Source organism: Ostrinia furnacalis, unplaced genomic scaffold (assembly GCF_004193835.3).
Source record: "Ostrinia furnacalis isolate ACB-3 unplaced genomic scaffold, ASM419383v2 OfSCF4492, whole genome shotgun sequence".
Taxonomy (NCBI): domain Eukaryota; kingdom Metazoa; phylum Arthropoda; class Insecta; order Lepidoptera; family Crambidae; genus Ostrinia; species Ostrinia furnacalis.
The window spans coordinates 22,838-39,454 of record NW_021134731.1 but is presented as its reverse complement, the minus strand read 5'-3'; the positions used below and the strand labels follow the sequence as shown (position 1 = coordinate 39,454).

Sequence of the window (16,617 nt, the reverse complement as noted above, 5' to 3'; positions counted from 1 at the left end):
TGGCGACAGACTTAGGTAAGATGGTAGTAGCTAGCCAGGCGGACTTGGAACAAGCCCTACCACCAACCAAACCGAACAGAAAATTCTGCCCCCACTGGGAATCGAACCCGGGCCCTCTGCATCTGAAGCAGGTGGTCTAACCACTAGACCACAGAGGCGGTTAGACTTATTTGAAAAATTAGTATTTGGGACGTGTGTAAGTGGCTTGAAAGGGCCTACAAAAAAGTATTATTTTTCAATAACTGACTTTCAGCTAAAGAACTGCATATGAAAACATTTGTGATGTATCTAACATAATATTTATTTATGTTATTCACCAAGTGTGTGGATAGTTTTTACAACGAAAAACTGCACACAACTTTTGAATACATATCTATATTTATAAAAGCGAAAGGTTTGATTGACTCAGATTGACTGACTCACTCACTCATCACGAAATCTCAGAAACTACAAGTGCCAGAAGTCCAATTTTGCATAGGGGTTCCTTTAGAACGTAGATGCTGACTAAGACGGGATTTTGCAAAATTCAGCCCCTAAGGGGGTAAAACAGGATCCACGCGTACGAAGTCGCAGGCGGCCGCCAGTATTGATTATAACTATAAGATTTTATTGTAAAATCGCTGAGGTGATGTTGATTCGAACGTTATATTTCTTTTCATGTTTACAAGTACCAAAACCAACACTACTAACTATAATAATTAAAATACTAAACTACACATAGCCCGTATCGGCTTTCGAATTTTTTAAGCACTTAGCCTAAGCGCAGACCACCGATTTTTAGTTGGCCGATAGTTGGGCCCGAAGAATCGGCCAAATCAAATCGGTGTAATGTGCGCACTTCCATACATGTTCATACTGATCAACTGCCCGATTAAACTATCGGCCGACGAAAAATCTATGGTCTGCTCCTAGCCTTAATTTAATTGACAACTGACAAGACCAGTCAGGCCCTATGCACCCCGCGAAACACAATTTATACCAAATGGAATGTTTAAAATCTTAAATTACCTAATTTTAAAATTGGAATTGCCAGTTCAATAATCAACGAACATGGCAACACTAGATAGCATCATAAAGACTAATCTTACAGAACGGTCACTTATTCGTTTTATGCCTAATTTTTCAGCCCTTCTGTGTCAATATTATTGTAATCTTATAAATATTTTTAATGGCAATTATTAATAATACGCCTGTATTCACAAACATTACTATGAGGTCTCACAGTGCGCGTGAACGCACAGGGTGACACACGAACCAATCACAGAGCTCTATTCAACGCTGTGCGTTCGATAGCAAGCATGGTTTGTGAATACGGGGTAAGTGTAACTTTAAAGTTTTGGCATTTTAGAACATTTATATTTAAAAATAATGCAATCCCTTTGCACTCTAATAATACTGCAGGAAGCCATTGCTTTGGCATAATTGAGGAATATAAAAATGTGACCAATTGAATACTGATTGGCAAATATTATTCTGACAAGTTCTGAGTTCGTTTAACCTTATTTTTCTAACACGGAAGCATATCAATGAGCAACAAGCATTTCACACGTACAGTCAGCGTTAAATAGTTCGTGTCACAAAAAGTAGCCAAAAAGTTCTAAACACGTCTTTGTTACAATTTGGAATAAAGTTGACAACTTTTTAGCCTATTTGGGTGTTACGAATTTTTGACGCTGAGTGTACATATTAGTAACTATTCTTTTTAAGTCACGAAATACAAAATACATCAAAAATTTTAATAGTGACACACCCTAGCCCTCGGTCATCATAATATATGTTTTATAAACTGTATTGTACCTACACTACAATATAGACATAGGAATCGCCCTCTGTTCCTAGAAATAGTAATGAACATCTAGTTCTCGCTGATTTTAGCTGGCTTTACAAACTGTATTGTGCCTACTTATCAATCGATTGGCCTCTGCAACTATTTAGACATTGGAATCGCCCGGTTCCTCTGTTTTGTCTGTGGCTATAGTTTTTAAGTTCAGCGTTGACAGCTGACTGACAGGCACGCTAGGGTGGTCCGAGTAGCTGTTGGAACCTCGCACCGGCCCCCACCGGCTGAAGTGTTTTGTTTCACCATCGTCTGTCTCGCTTCCATCACGTGATATCGTCCCAAAAGTGCTGTTACTTTTCATAGTGTTGTATCTGCTGCTTTCCACTGACGGCAAGTCGATCATGACCGCTTCCAAGGCTATGTCCTGCTTCAAACTGAGCTGTGAGATGCTCCTCTTCATCCCAGGATCGCTCTCCACGTTCAGTTGTTTGAACAGATTCTCAGATAAACTCTGTCTGTTGATTTTCTTCGCACCGATCACTCTGTCAACAGGCTTGGATCTTTCGATGCTGCGTCTCGGTTCTTCTTCGATTTCTTTCGGGACGTCTCCGTAAGCCATGATCGGGTTTCTCTTAATGTCGTCTGCGCCACTAAAGACGGAGAATCCTGATATCTTCTCTGACACCAATTTCAAGTTTGAAGTCGACCCGTATTTCTGCATCTTGGTCAGTTTGCCCCTTTTGTGTGTGTTATAAGCGCTGGTCGCGGCGGATTTGGTAGCTCGTTCAGAGTTTGGACTTATGCTCCTTCTGCGTTCCATGTTAGGGGTGTTCGCAGCCGACAAGAAGTTGAGGCTCGTTCTGGAGCGGGTTAGGGACCCTATAAGTGATGTTCTCTGGTGGTAAGCGCTTAATACATGTTGCAGTACGTTCTTCGGCCATGGCGCGTCGAGGTACAGTCCTCGGTCCTGGATAGGCTTTCCGAACTTCTTCTCGTGGTCGTCGAGGTGTTTCGCGAAGAGATTTATGAGGGTCTGCATAGAAACGGCCGCGTTAGACGAGCGTGGCTCGGGACGGCACAGACATGAACGCTTTGGGGATTTTGGTTGAAACGAGGAGAGACGGGTGGGGGATTCGTTAGTTCTGATAGGGAATATGCATGACTGTTTTTAATGAGTCTACATGGTCTATAAATTGATATCTGTACGCTTTAATTCTGTGATCTGGTCAAGATGACGCGTTTTTACTCGCGCGATTGTTAGAAACTAGAGATATTGTGAAATACTTCATACATTCTATCCACATGCGGTGGGACATATTCAAAACGCGCGACTGCATGTGAAATATATGAAACTCTGAAAAAAAAAGCGCGACATTTGGATGCTTTTGTGTGTATAGGAAAACTCACCGACAACCGTTTTGTGAAAAATCTGTTAGTCAAAAAATAGTTCTCATGCATATTCCCTATTGGTAAAAAAGTACAAACGATATTACACAACTTCAACAATTTTTTTGGTTTCCAATGGGGAAACTAACCGCGGAATAAAAAAAATAAACAAAAGTACACGACAAAAACATCGTGTTTTCACGCTGAAAACAATTTTGATCGAAATGTACACCAAAAAAGGATGCAATAAGAGAATCACACATTCTTTGTGACGCTAATAAGTAAAAAGCAGTTTTAGAGAAGCAGTGTACCGAAATCTCTGCTTGTTTCAACCACAGCTCTCTGCCATGGTTTCATTGTCATTTCTATTCATAAAAACTAGTTTTTAGAATCATTATCAGTTATTGGACAAGTGTTTTTATTTAGATTGCTTTAAAGACGAGTATTGTACAGACAGCGTCAAATAGTTTGTGTCACCCAAAGTAGCCAAAATTGAACACAACCTTATTTCAATTTGAGACGTGTTGCGAACTTTTTGGTCACTTTGGGTGTCACGAAATATTGACGCTGACCTTGCAACTGACCGTTTCACTCCATCTATCGGCAATATTTAGAAGTATAAACTACTTCGTTTCAAGTCGATAAAAAAAATCTATTATTCGACTGCCCGTAAATATCAAATCATTTAATACACAATAAATCAAAAGCCTAAAATATATTAACAAATAAAATGAAACGTGTATAAGCGCCCTGGAAGGGGCCTAAGTACTGAATTTATTTATTTGATTTGTTTTGAAACTAAAAATGCGAGCCCAACGCGTAAAGCGTTGACGCACTCTTTCTAAACTTTAAGGGCAAATTGAAGAAACAATTCCGAAACAAGCAAGAAATATACAGATTTGTCTTTTTTATTTACATTTCACTAAAATAGACAACATTCAGTGGTTAAAACGACAAAATTAATCGAGAATTTGATGCTACAGTAACACGTCCATAAGGCAAGCGAAATAAAAGAAATTAATATGCTACATTGAAACTTCAGTAAAACCATGGCAAAGGCAAGACCGCCACCGGTAAGTAGACACCAAGCGAAGCATGCTATACCATTAGTTGCTCATGCGCTCAGCATGCTGGAATGTTGGTGAACAATTTTGTATTTCATAGGATCACAAATTTTATTTATAGCGACAGGCCGCTTTTACACGCTAAGAAAAGTCGCCGGGCTTCCGCAAGAATTCGTGTCGTTTCTACACACGAACCGTGCAGAGTGTACAATGTACATTGCTCCGGCGCTGACCAAGAAATAATTCTTCTCTACGCTAGATACGACACGTGTGAGACAAACACTATGATCCCGGCCTTTTCAAGGCGAGAGTGAATAAACACTTAACACCAGGTGCGATTGTGGTCAAATATCTGCCGTGTTGTGATAAAAAAAATTTCGTAGCTAAGTCCGACGAAATTCTTGTCTTGTCTGCGGTGGACACGGTGAAATTTCTTAGCGTGTATAAGAAGCCAAAGGCTATGGTTATATCGTAGTCAGGGCTATCGTATACTTAACAGTTGGCACCACTGGTGATTGACCTTACTCTACAGTAGAGCCAACTGGTGAGCGCTAACAAGATAGACTTCATTGATATCTCTCAAATGCAAAAATCCTAGAAGTCAAAGATATGACAAAACTGTTCACCAACATTTGATAGGGGCTTAAAATAATTTAATACACAATCATGCTTTACGCACATCAAAAATTATAATACAATATGACAGTACGTAAATAGGATTTTTTTCTTTTCGCTATCACTCAGATTTTTGATTAAGTGGTAGCTAGGGAACTGTGCTGAGTCCATTGGTGTTGTGCAAGGCACCATTTTGGGTGCAACAAAAGGAGTCCTGCAAGGTACCATATTAGGTGCTGTACTTAAGGTGTCACCCAAGGTACTATTTTGGGTACACCAAGAGGTGTCCCGCAAGGTACCTTACTAGGTCACATACTTTAGGGTGTCACCCAAGGTACTATTTTGGGTCCTCCAAAAGGTGTCCCGCAAGGTTCATTTTTAGGTCCTGTGCTGTAAAACCATAAAAACTCACCAGCTTCCTGTCTCCAAGGGTGGCGCGCCACTCCTTCAGCTCGGCGGAGTAGCGCTCCTCCACCGCCTTCATCTTGTTGGTCTCGTGGTTCATCAGAGCCTTGCGCTTCTCGTTCTGGTACTGCTCCAGTTCGCGCAGTAACGCCTGGAGAAATTATTAAATAGATAAAATAGTGTAGAATTGAAACCTAACTCTCAGCACTGAGACTACAGCTGAGTGTCACGAACTATTTGACGCTGACTGTAAAATCAAAAAATCAAAATCAAAAATATTTATTCAGTTTAGACCACAAGTGGCACTTATGAACGTCAATAGAAAATAATAAAAAAAGAAAAGGTAGACCTTATGGGGCACTTTACATGTCTCCTTATCTTTTGGGCCCTACCAGCGCTTCGAGACAAACATATGGCAAGTGCTGAGAAGAAACGCCGGAACAAACACATGTACATAATCTTGCTAAATTCTCTTTAGAATTTAGAAGCCTCTTTAGGCTGACAATAACCCAACCAGTGAAGATTAAGTTTGTCCCTGGGGAAATGGACCTGCAATGAAGTTAACAGGAACATATAGGAAGAGTTAGAAGTTACGGATTGATTTCCCTCCTTTGCAAAGTGGGAGATAGTGGAGATAGATGACTGAAAACAATTTTTTGCAGGAACTTGTATTTTGTAGGATTTTTTTGTAGGATCCCGTTTAGCAGTATACGTGTTTTAATACTAACATCCAACGAACTCGTTTACAGTGTCTCGCAATAGATTTGTTCGAATTTTGGAATTATTTTTTATTTGTTTGAAATTATTTTTGCGGGATCCCGCTAAACTGGATCGCCGTGGGAAAGAGGTCTAACGCGCGTATTCACAAACATTACTATGAGGTCTCACAGTGCGCGTGGACGCACAGGGTGGCACACGAACCATCAGCAAATCACAGAACTCTATTCAACGCTGTGCGTTCAATTAGCTGCTTCACTTAAGCAAGCATCGTTTGTGAATAAGGGCTCTAAGAATGAGATCAACCCACCACCACCCATGGTTGTTCCTGCCTCACGGCGTACGAACCGAATCTCGGGAGAGCGCGCGGGTACTTGCTCTGGGCTCTTTTCCCGGGCGCTTTGCTTGACTCCCTACAAATGGCAATGCCAGATTTTGTATGGAAGGTGGCGTCTTTTTTTTTTCGCGCGGCCATCGACCAAACTTTGTTTTTTGATTACAAAATAGTGTAATAAACCAAACTTACTATGACATGTATACCTCTAAACTCAGTCTGAACTGAGTTACGGGCATTAGAAGTTGGATGATTTTCATACTAGATTTAGCTTTTTGAGCGCAAGTTTTGTAAGAAATTGCAACAAAATATTGCGCTATTTTTTTATTGCGCTGATTCTGCTCCATACTGATGTCTGGAGCCTATAATGGATGGTATTGTTTGTTTACACATACAATGTCACTATTTTGTTGCAATTTCTTACAAAACTTGCGCGCAAAAAGCAAATTTAGTATGAAAATCATCAAACTTCTAATGCTCGTAACTCAGTTCAGACTGAGTTTAGAGGTATACATGTCATAGTAAGTTTGGTTTATTACACTATTTTGTAATCAAAAAACAAGGTTAGGTCGATGGCCGCGCGAAAAAAAAAAGACGCCAATTTCCGGCATTGTCTTTTCTCTGATCCATGTCCCTTCTCATAGTCAATCGGCTAGTTTAAATTCCTAAAAAATTTTTTTTAGTCCGTCATGTTAATATCAAAAAATATTGGACACATTTTTATTTGTCAATCTAACAAATAATTATATAGTACTGGTGCGTTGAAGTTCCGCACGACGTCACAACGTGCGGCACTTTTATGCACGCATTGACGTCACGGGCCTCTTCTTATGAACTTTGGCGCGCTTTATCTCTTTAAATTTTCATTAGTTTGAAAAAGTGAAAAATACGTGTAGAGTATTTTTTGATAAGTTAACTGACGGACTAATTAAAACTCTTGGTTTTTGACCCAGGAAACATATCTATTCTCCCCCTTCTGGGGCTTGACACCACAAATACGGTACTTCGCGTCGGGCTGCTATCGTTGATAAATGTCATTTTTTCTTCTAATTTCTTTCTTTTTTTGTATAGCGCTGCAAAAGGCACCCACTGAAAATCAGTGTCTTGGCAGTCACACTGTCTAGATATTACTGAGTGGGTGACCTTTTTTGGCAACTTAGTTATTATTTTTTTGTGTGTATGTCTATGTTGCCCGAATTTGTTGTTGCCAAAATAAAGTTATTTTCTTTCTTTCTTTCACTTCTTCTCATAATTTCGCTTGATTGTGTGCCAGGAGTGCGCGAACTCGCTAAGAATTTTATTTTATTTTATTTTTCTTTATTCAGAAAACAGAAAACAAAATGAGATATCATACCTCTCCAGCTGCCTTCAGTTCCTCCCTCGCCTTCGTGTGCTTGGTGTTCAACCGTTGCTGTTCCGAACGGTAGCGGCGCTGTTCGCTCTCCTTAAACTGTAACAATTTTGGAATATTATCTACTGTCACAGTTGAAAAGGATAGTGGAGATGGGCCAAAAATAACAAATTAAAAACGTAGCACATTTATCGACCAAGAAAGGGATCGTAACCGTATCAACTCGAGGCGGTCAGTATTCTATAAAGTACGCTTATCCGCACCGTAAAGTAAACGCCTCGGCTCGCGGTTGACAGCGCGTAAAAGTCATTGACAGCTCGCGATAGGCGATACGGTGTTTCCTCCGTGGGTTAAATAAAACTCGACTCGCGGAACATCGTGAGTTTGTTCCGGCGTTTCTTCTCAGCACTTGCCATATGTTTGTCTCGAAGCGCTGGTAGGGCCCAAATGATAAGGAGACATGTAAAGTGCCCCATAAGGGCTAACTTTTCTTTTTTATTATTTTCTATAATAATTTTGACGTTCATAAGTGCCACTTGTGGTCTAAACTGAATAAATACTTTTGATTTAGATTTTTTGATCATCTCTCTCGCTTTGTGTTCCGCCTGGACACTGAGTGAACTGACGACGGGAGCCAAGGGTCCTAACTTCTTGAGTCTCTCGCGGAACATCATCTCTATCGCCTTGTTCCGCCCGGACACTGAGTGACTTAATGCTAGGAGCCAATAAACCTACCTTCTTGAGCCTCTCGCGGTCGTCCTCCTGCGACGGCGGCGCGGCTGATATGCGCAGCGACTCGCGGAACATTATCTCTCTCACTTGTTCCGCCCGGACACTGACTGGCCTAATGCTGGGAGCCAAGAGTCCTACCTTCTTGAGCCTCTCGCGGTCGTCCTCCTGCGACGGCGGCGCGGCCGATATGCGTAGAGACTCGCGGAACATCATCTCTCTCGCTTTCTGTTCCGCCCGGACACTAGTGACCTAATGCTGGGAGCCAAGAGTCCTACCTTCTTGAGCCTCTCGCGGTCGTCCTCTTGCGACGGCGGCGCGGCCGATATGCGCAGCGACTCGCGGAACATCATCTCTCTCGCTTTCTGTTCCGCCCGGTCACTAGTGACCTAATGCTGGGAGCCAAGAGTCCTTCTTGAGTCTCTCGCGGAACACCATCTCTATCGCGGAACATAATCTCTATCGCCTTGTTCCGCCCGGACACTGAGTGACTTAATACTAGGAGCCAATAAACCTACCTTCTTGAGCCTCTCGCGGTCGTCTTCCTGCGACGGCGGCGCGGCCGAAATACGAAGCGACTCGCGGAACATCATCTCTCTCGCTTTCTGTTCCGCCCGGATCCGTTTCGGCAGCGATCGCTTTTCGAGCGCTTGGCACTTGGCTAACTCCTCTTCTTTGCGGGCGTTCTTCCTGCAATGATAAGAAAGGCTTTTGTTATGACTTGATGATGGTCTTATGAAATGGACGTGTCTTCTCGATCGAATCTTATTTCGATTAATTTCAGTCAACTTCGTAGTTTAACTAAGGCCCGGTTTTCATCAAGGCGAAGTGCAGAAAGATTTTGAACAATCAATCAAATGTCATTCAGATTTAATGAAATTGACAGAATGAAATCTGATTGGTTATTCAAAACATTTCTCCTCTCCGCCTGGCTGTTCACCAATGCGGAGAGGCATTGGTGAACAGCCAGGCGGAGAGAAGAGACGAGAGAGAAGTTACGAGCTATGTCTGCCCACGGACATAGAAATAGCCGAGCTGTGCGAGAAAGTATGCGTGTTTTTTGATACGCGAGGCTAACCTCGCGTATCACACTTCGCAATCAAAATTTGACTAATCAAAGTATGAACATTTTTCCATACGCGAGTCATTTGGTTCCCCGCTCAGCTTGCCAGTTTTGTGTGATTTCGTAAACTACACTGGTCATCATAAAAATCGACCCACCCGCGACAAGCACTTTCAAACGTATGCATCCCCACTTCCCACCAATATTACTATACTATATTACCATTTAAAAGCCTAGTTCTAAACTTCATTTCATTAAAGGAAAGGTTTTTACCCCAAAAATGTGTCTGTAGAAGAATCCAGAGTCACTTCTTCAAAAAATAGGTAGTTACGCTTGAGCCAACTTTTATTGCTATAAAACTGTTAAGTTGGGATTTATCGCTATCCATCTGTTAAAGAGGACTCGTGAGATCATTATTTGGGTTTATAACCATAAAAATTGGTCTATTGATCCCAGAGGTGAGCCCAAAGTGAGGTCTTTTTTCAAGTTTTTCAAGTCACATTTATTGTATATGTTAATCTTTTATTAGGAAATTAAACGTGTTTTTCTTTAAGGATATTTATTGGGCTTTCAAATAACACCAATATTGTTGGGGCACCATTGTGTCAGTAAAACGAGTTTTCCTGTAAAACGTAGGTGGGCCGATTTTTGTGATGACCAGTGTAGTTCGGAACTCTCTTTCTACTGAAGAATGTCAATTCTATTCGTACATTTTTAGCTCGCTTACGGCTACGAAACCTCACTCCACTCTCTTACACAGAGGCAAGACTTACGTCCGTCACCCAAATTCCTTAAGCTTTGAAGTCTTTCGAGTCTACAAAAACCAGTATAAACTGACCTCTTGATCTGATCCAGTTCTTTATCGTGCCGGACCAGCATCTGATGGCGTCGCAGCAGGAATTCTTCTTTAGCTGCCGCTTGGCCAACTGATGTCGCTATCAAACCAGTATAAACCAATCTAAACCAGTATAAACCAACCTCTTGATCTGATCCAGCTCCTTATCGTGCCGGACTAGCATCTGATGGCGTCTCAGCAGGAATTCGTCCTTTAGCTGCCGCTTGGCCAACTGGTGTCGCTATCAAACCAGTATAAACCAATCAAAACCAGTATAAACCAACCTCTTGATCTGATCCAGCTCCTTATCGTGCCGGACCAGCATCTGATGGCGTCGCAGCAGGAATTCGTCCTTTAGCTGCCGCTTGGCCAACTGGTGTCGCTATCAAACCAGTATAAACCAATCAAAACCAGTATAAACCAACCTCTTGATCTGATCCAGCTCCTTATCGTGCCGGACCAGCATCTGATGGCGTCGCAGCAGGAATTCGTCCTTTAGCTGCCGCTTGGCCAACTGATGTCGCTCGTGGATTTGCTTCTCTTCTAACTCCCATAGCGCTGCCTCGCGGGTACGCATTATCTGGGGAAATAGATATTTTATAACAATTTAAATATAAAATTAAAATTACACATGATACCACAGAATAATAATAAGTACTACGTACAGAAGTTTTACTTCGCGAAGTTATTTTAAAAAATGTATGCTCAATGTCATTAACAATATGGTGTAATTTAGCCTGTCTCAAGAGTCAAGCACCATTGTTGACAAACGTCAGTGATCGGCACTGCGCCGAAGCTATAGGGCTGACTTCGGTAAAATGATGTGACGTGAGGTGCCAAACTGCGGAAAATGACGGAGGAAATACATGATTTAGCATAAATTATCATGAACTACTTATTTACCTCTCAGTGTCTTGAGGCAACTTAAAAGTACATTCTGTGTTTTATTATTATTTAGGCAGTTAAATACTGCACAGTATTTAGTACACCATTTTCTTTATTTTCTTCCATCATACACAAGAATACGCGTGCGTGAGTCAATGTTCGCTCGTATGTGAGGCCTTGTCGAATAGTATCCTGTAGGTGGGCCATCGTGCGTGTTTTGTTTTCGATGTAAACTCGCGGAGATGAACAGGCCTGATGATACTGAAAAGGTGGACCACTCAGCATGGTATCGTAGCACGTAATGCCAAAACCCTTGTCTTCCATGAATGTACATGAATTTTTAAAAACGAGTATGTTAAGTAACGGGTCTCAAACGCGAAATTATGTCATCAAGTCTCCACTGCAGGAACACAATCATTTCTAATGTATTAGAGGCAAATGAAGGATTTGGCCTACACTCCCCACACTGACCAGACGGGTTGGGGAGGCCTGATGTTCTCTTCTCCTTTAGTCGCTTTGAGGTTAACTTTCTTAGTATCTTTAAAATAAATGAATCCGTTACCTAATACTTGTAAATGTAACCTGTTTTGAGTCAAATAAATACTTTCTATTCTGTTCTAATGGCGTGATATTTAGTCCTTTGTTGTAAAAATCTATCGCGTTGTTTGACAAATCGTAAAAAGTCTGTCTTTAATAAGATGTCCACTACACAAAAGAGAGGTGATCCTATTCGTGAAATGAAGGCTAATTTAAAATTAGGTTTTAGTTGGAATAGTATTTACTTTATTCAATTAGTAGAGTGTGTTATAATGTGTAACGAATTAAACTAGCGCCACCTAGTGTCATAGCCTCTGTAACCTATGTTTGAATATCTTCATCATCATCATCATTTCAGCCATAGGACGTCCACTGCTGAACATAGGCCTCCCCCAATGCTTTCCACGTTGATCGATTGGTAGCGGCCTGCGTCCAGCGCTTCCCTGCTACCTTTACGATGTCGTCGGTCCACCTTGTAGGTGGACGTCCCACGCTGCGTTTTCCGGTACGCGGCCTCCATTCCAGAACCTTGCTGCCCCATCGGCCGTCAGTTCTGCGTACTATGTGCCCTGCCCATTGCCACTTCAGCTTGCTAATCGGATGTTTGAATATGGAGAGAGATAAAATAAAACACAGTCTGTTATCCGCCATTGTGTAGTTTCAATATCTATTACAAATTGTATTACCTGATGTCTCTGCTGTAGGTACTGCCGGTCGGCCAGTGCTTGCCTCTCTCGGTGGTGCTCGTGTATGCGCCTGAGGACCGTGTCCTGTGAACAAAAGTATTGATAAATATACGTTTCTAAATATACACATTTATGTGCTGAAAGGTAACATTTATTATATTGACAATATAAAAAAGCTGACGTGTGACGACTAATAAAAATCACATCTTTCTTTTTTCAACATCTCAGGAACTATAGTCTTTTTCACGTAAGATGATCCGTATGACACTTCAAGATTATCCATATTACGCATACTACATATTATGCAGAATATTTTTGAAAAAATATTTGTATTTTATTAGCAATATAATAAAAAAAATAACTACTTGTCTTGAAATATATAGTAAAATCTGAGTCTATTGATTATATTTTAATTAAATACGATGTAAAAATATTTTTTATTTAATGTACGCAATGTGTGAAACGGAATAGATTTAGTGCTGGGGTATTACTTGTGTAATAAAATCGATTATTTCCGCGGTTCATTAATCGATTGCAGTGAATACTTAGTTATTAAAAACATCACAAAAATCAACTATATTTTTCGATTATTGAGTTTAATAAACGCATTGAAAATAAATTAATAGTTTTTAATTTAAAGAAACAGAACCAGTACTTTTTAGGAATCGTTTTTTTGAACACGAACCATGAAATTTGAATATTATCAATAAAAAATTGTTACAATAATATTTGTAATTAAAAAAAAAACATGTTTTTTTGTTAAATGACACCTATACAAAATATTTCTTTAAAAGTAGGTTTTACTAACTCTTCGAAAAAAATCGATAGATAAATCGCTATGGTTTAGTTATGTGACATCTCTAAATCTTTCAAACTCGAAACGTCATACGGATCATCTTAGGTGAAAAAGACTATACTGGTTCGAATAAAATATCATTATCGAGTAAAAAAATCAGTCCGAATAATAAAAAATATTTTTGTGTTGCATAACGATACTATTACCACCTCTAATTCCCTCCTGTGTAGCCAGGATCTACAGTTTGACCGCCAATAAAAACCCAACCAGTGAAGGTCAACTTTGTGTTGCATAGTCTATGTATGAACAAAGGTTTTAAACTATAGGTAGTATGGTTATATAATTCAGAAACAGTAGTTCTTGAGATTAGCGGGCGGTAACCAAGAAAACTTTTCACATTAGGCCCTCCAAGTAAGGGGTCTTTCGCACGTCAATATAGTTTTGCAGGATCCAGCTGACAAAAGTGACCGAGTTTCTTCCGCCACTTCCTCTCAGCACCAGCCCGTATGTTGTCCCGAAGTGGTGGTAGGGAAAGCTACATAATATGTATATTTGGGACGTGTATAAGCGCCTTGGAAAAGGCCTAAGTACTGAATAAGCTTTGACTTTGAGTTCTTGCAAAAAACGGGGTATATACAGGGTGGAAACGTTAAGTGATCTCACGCGATTATTTCTAAACTATACAAGATATCGAAAAACTGATTACTGATTCTGAAAGTGCTTCACAAGCTCTTTCAAACGGTACCAATAATAGGTTAAATATTAAACTGGATCTATCCGAAAATTCAATGTTTCCAGCTTCCATACATTTAGTACAGCCACAGTCATGGCACCCAAGTCTTGATAAATTATAGCAAGTAAAGCCTAAAACCAATGTTTTCCATGAATAATTTTAAATAGGAAAGCAATTTACGAGTTCATTTTAAGTGTTTATTATTTAATAAAAAAATAATACTTCTAATATTGTTTGGCTGGCATACATTTAGTATGGAGGCTGAAAACATTAAATTTTCGGATAGATCCAGTTAATTCTGTAACCTATTATTGGTACCGTTGAATAGAGCTCGTGAAGCACTTTCAAGATCAGTAACCAGTTTTCCGATATCTTGTATAGTTTAGAAATAATCGAATGAGATACAAATACAATACAAATACAAATAATTTATTGAATTTAAAACATACATTAACATTTACACTTGTATACCTTAACTAATACAGAAACAAAAAAACAAACTGTGAACATTTTTGTCAACACCGACAATATCACTCGTACGTGATCACTTAACGTTTCCACCCTGTATGTGGGGACAAGGTCTAATATCGTTTAAATCTATTTCTCACCTGTGCCTCAGCCAAGCTTGCGACGAACGCTCTCTCCCTCTCGGCATGCTCTTCGTCCAGGCGCGTGCGTCGCTGCTTGTACGTGTCCTTGCGACGGTCTTTTGACACCAGCTCCACTTCCTGGAAACATTTATTTATGTGAAATCTTTATTGCATACAAAAATTAAGGTACAAAAGCGAACTAATGCCGTGTCATTAAGTTAAACATGTTGCAAGTTAATCTACAGGGTGTTAGGTAAATGGGTATATGAGCCGACACTAGCCCATGTTAACATTGTCATATAAATGGTATGGTGAAGTCAGAAAATTGATATCTTCATTTTAATTATTTTATTTTTCATACAAATCGATTTTATCAAATTTATTTTGTATGAAATTTATTTTGCCCAGCGACTTTTTGCAAGCGGCAATCAAATAAATCAAAATAAAGTTACTGTATCACAATTCATTTGTAGATTTGTCACTGGAATGCAACCGGTCACTGGGATATACTTGGTCGCTGGGATGCAACTAGTCACTGGGATGTAACTGGTCACAGGGATGGTTTTTTTTTAGTTTTAAGCTGGTACCTTTGACGTGGTGATCAGAGCCTTTTTTATGACATTATACCTGCTTGAGCAGCTTCAGCTCCTGCTTGAGCGTGTCGCGGAAGTGCCTCAGATCGCGCTCGTGCTCCGCTCGCAGCCGCTTGCCGGCGTGCCGGAGCTACTACTAGCTAGTGTAACAAACAAGTCACTAGGATGCAACTTGTCACTGGGATGCACCTGGTCGCTGGGATGTACTTGGTTGCTGGGATGTAACTAGTCACCAGGATGCAACTAGTCACTGGCATACAACTGGTCACTAGGATGCAACTTGTCACTAGGATGCAACTAGTCGCTGGGATGCAAATGTACCTGCTTGAGCAGCTTCAGCTCCTGCTTGAGCGTGTCGCGGAAGTGCCTCAGATCGCGCTCGTGCTCCGCCCTCAGCCGCTTGCCGGCGTGCCGCAGCTCCATCTCCAGCTGTTGTTCAGCGCGTTCAGCGGCTTAACGTGTCTAGGTCTGCTTCTTCGTGCGCGCGCGCTAAGGAGGCTAAAGCCTAGTCCGTGAGCACGTAGAATTTTGTCCAATGACCCCAAGCTACCCATCCTTATCGCTCGCGCGTAATTGTATTGCTGTCGCGACTGTGCGACGGGCGCCCGCAGTGAGTGTGCGAGCGCGACAGCAACATAATTACGCGCGAGCAATAAGGATGGGTAGCTTGGGGTCATTGGACAAAATTCTACGTACTCACAGACCAGGCTTTAGCTCGGCTTCGAACCTGGAGAAATCAAAGATGCACCTGGTCGCTGGGATGTGACTATACCTGCTTGAGCAGCTTCAGTTCCTGCTTGAGCGTGTCGCGGAAGTGCCTCAGATCGCGCTCGTGCTCCGCTCTCAGCCGCTTGCCGGCGTGCCGCAGCTCCATCTCAAGCTGTTGTTCAGCGCGTTCAGCGGCTGCGCGTTGCGCGCGCGCTAACGTGTCTAAGTCCGCTTCGTGTGCGCGCGCGAGTGAGGCTAGCTCGGCTTCGAACCTGGGAAAAGAAAGAATAGTTTTAAATAACTTGAAAAAATCGAACCTGCGACGTTTCGGTCGACTGTTCTTCCATCTGAGCTACTTAGACACTGGTTGAACCCATCGACATTTTAATACGCTGTTAGCCTAGGCGCAGACCATCGATTTCTCGCCGGCCGATAGTTTAGTCGGGTAGTTGATCAGTATGGGCATGTATGGAAGTGCGATTGTTGTCTGGTCACTGGGATGCCACTATTTGATGCGTTTAGTCACAAGAATGCAACCATTCTCTGTATAGTGACTGGGATGCGACCTGACAAGTCTAGTCGCTAGGATGCAAGCCGTCGATATGTCGAGTCACTAGGATGCAATAAGTCTACATGTCTATTCGCTGGGGTGGCCAATCGGTGTCATGTCACTAGGATGCAACTAGTCGGTAAGTATTGTCACTGGGATGCAATTAGTCTTTATTCCTAGTCACCAAGATGTTACTAGCGGGTGTGTCATGTAACTAGGATGTAACTAGTCGGCAAGTCTTGTCACTGAGATGCAACAAG

At 41.3% G+C, this 16,617-nt stretch overlaps 1 protein-coding gene across 1 annotated transcript in view; it reads right to left on the bottom strand.

Annotated features, from left to right (window-relative positions):
* Positions 1 to 1,259: 1,259 nt before the first annotated feature.
* Positions 1,260 to 16,617, bottom strand: part of LOC114359576 (serine/threonine-protein kinase 10-like) — a gene marked incomplete at its 5' end in the record, with an annotated part of 37,263 nt that continues 21,905 nt past the window's right edge. The window contains 8 exons of the mRNA XM_028314019.1: positions 1,260 to 2,813; positions 5,258 to 5,401; positions 7,656 to 7,751; positions 8,900 to 9,071; positions 10,705 to 10,859; positions 12,388 to 12,471; positions 14,525 to 14,644; positions 15,872 to 16,079. Of these exons, the coding sequence (XP_028169820.1) occupies positions 1,932 to 2,813; positions 5,258 to 5,401; positions 7,656 to 7,751; positions 8,900 to 9,071; positions 10,705 to 10,859; positions 12,388 to 12,471; positions 14,525 to 14,644; positions 15,872 to 16,079 (1,861 nt within the window). The remainder of the gene's footprint in view (positions 2,814 to 5,257; positions 5,402 to 7,655; positions 7,752 to 8,899; positions 9,072 to 10,704; positions 10,860 to 12,387; positions 12,472 to 14,524; positions 14,645 to 15,871; positions 16,080 to 16,617) is intronic.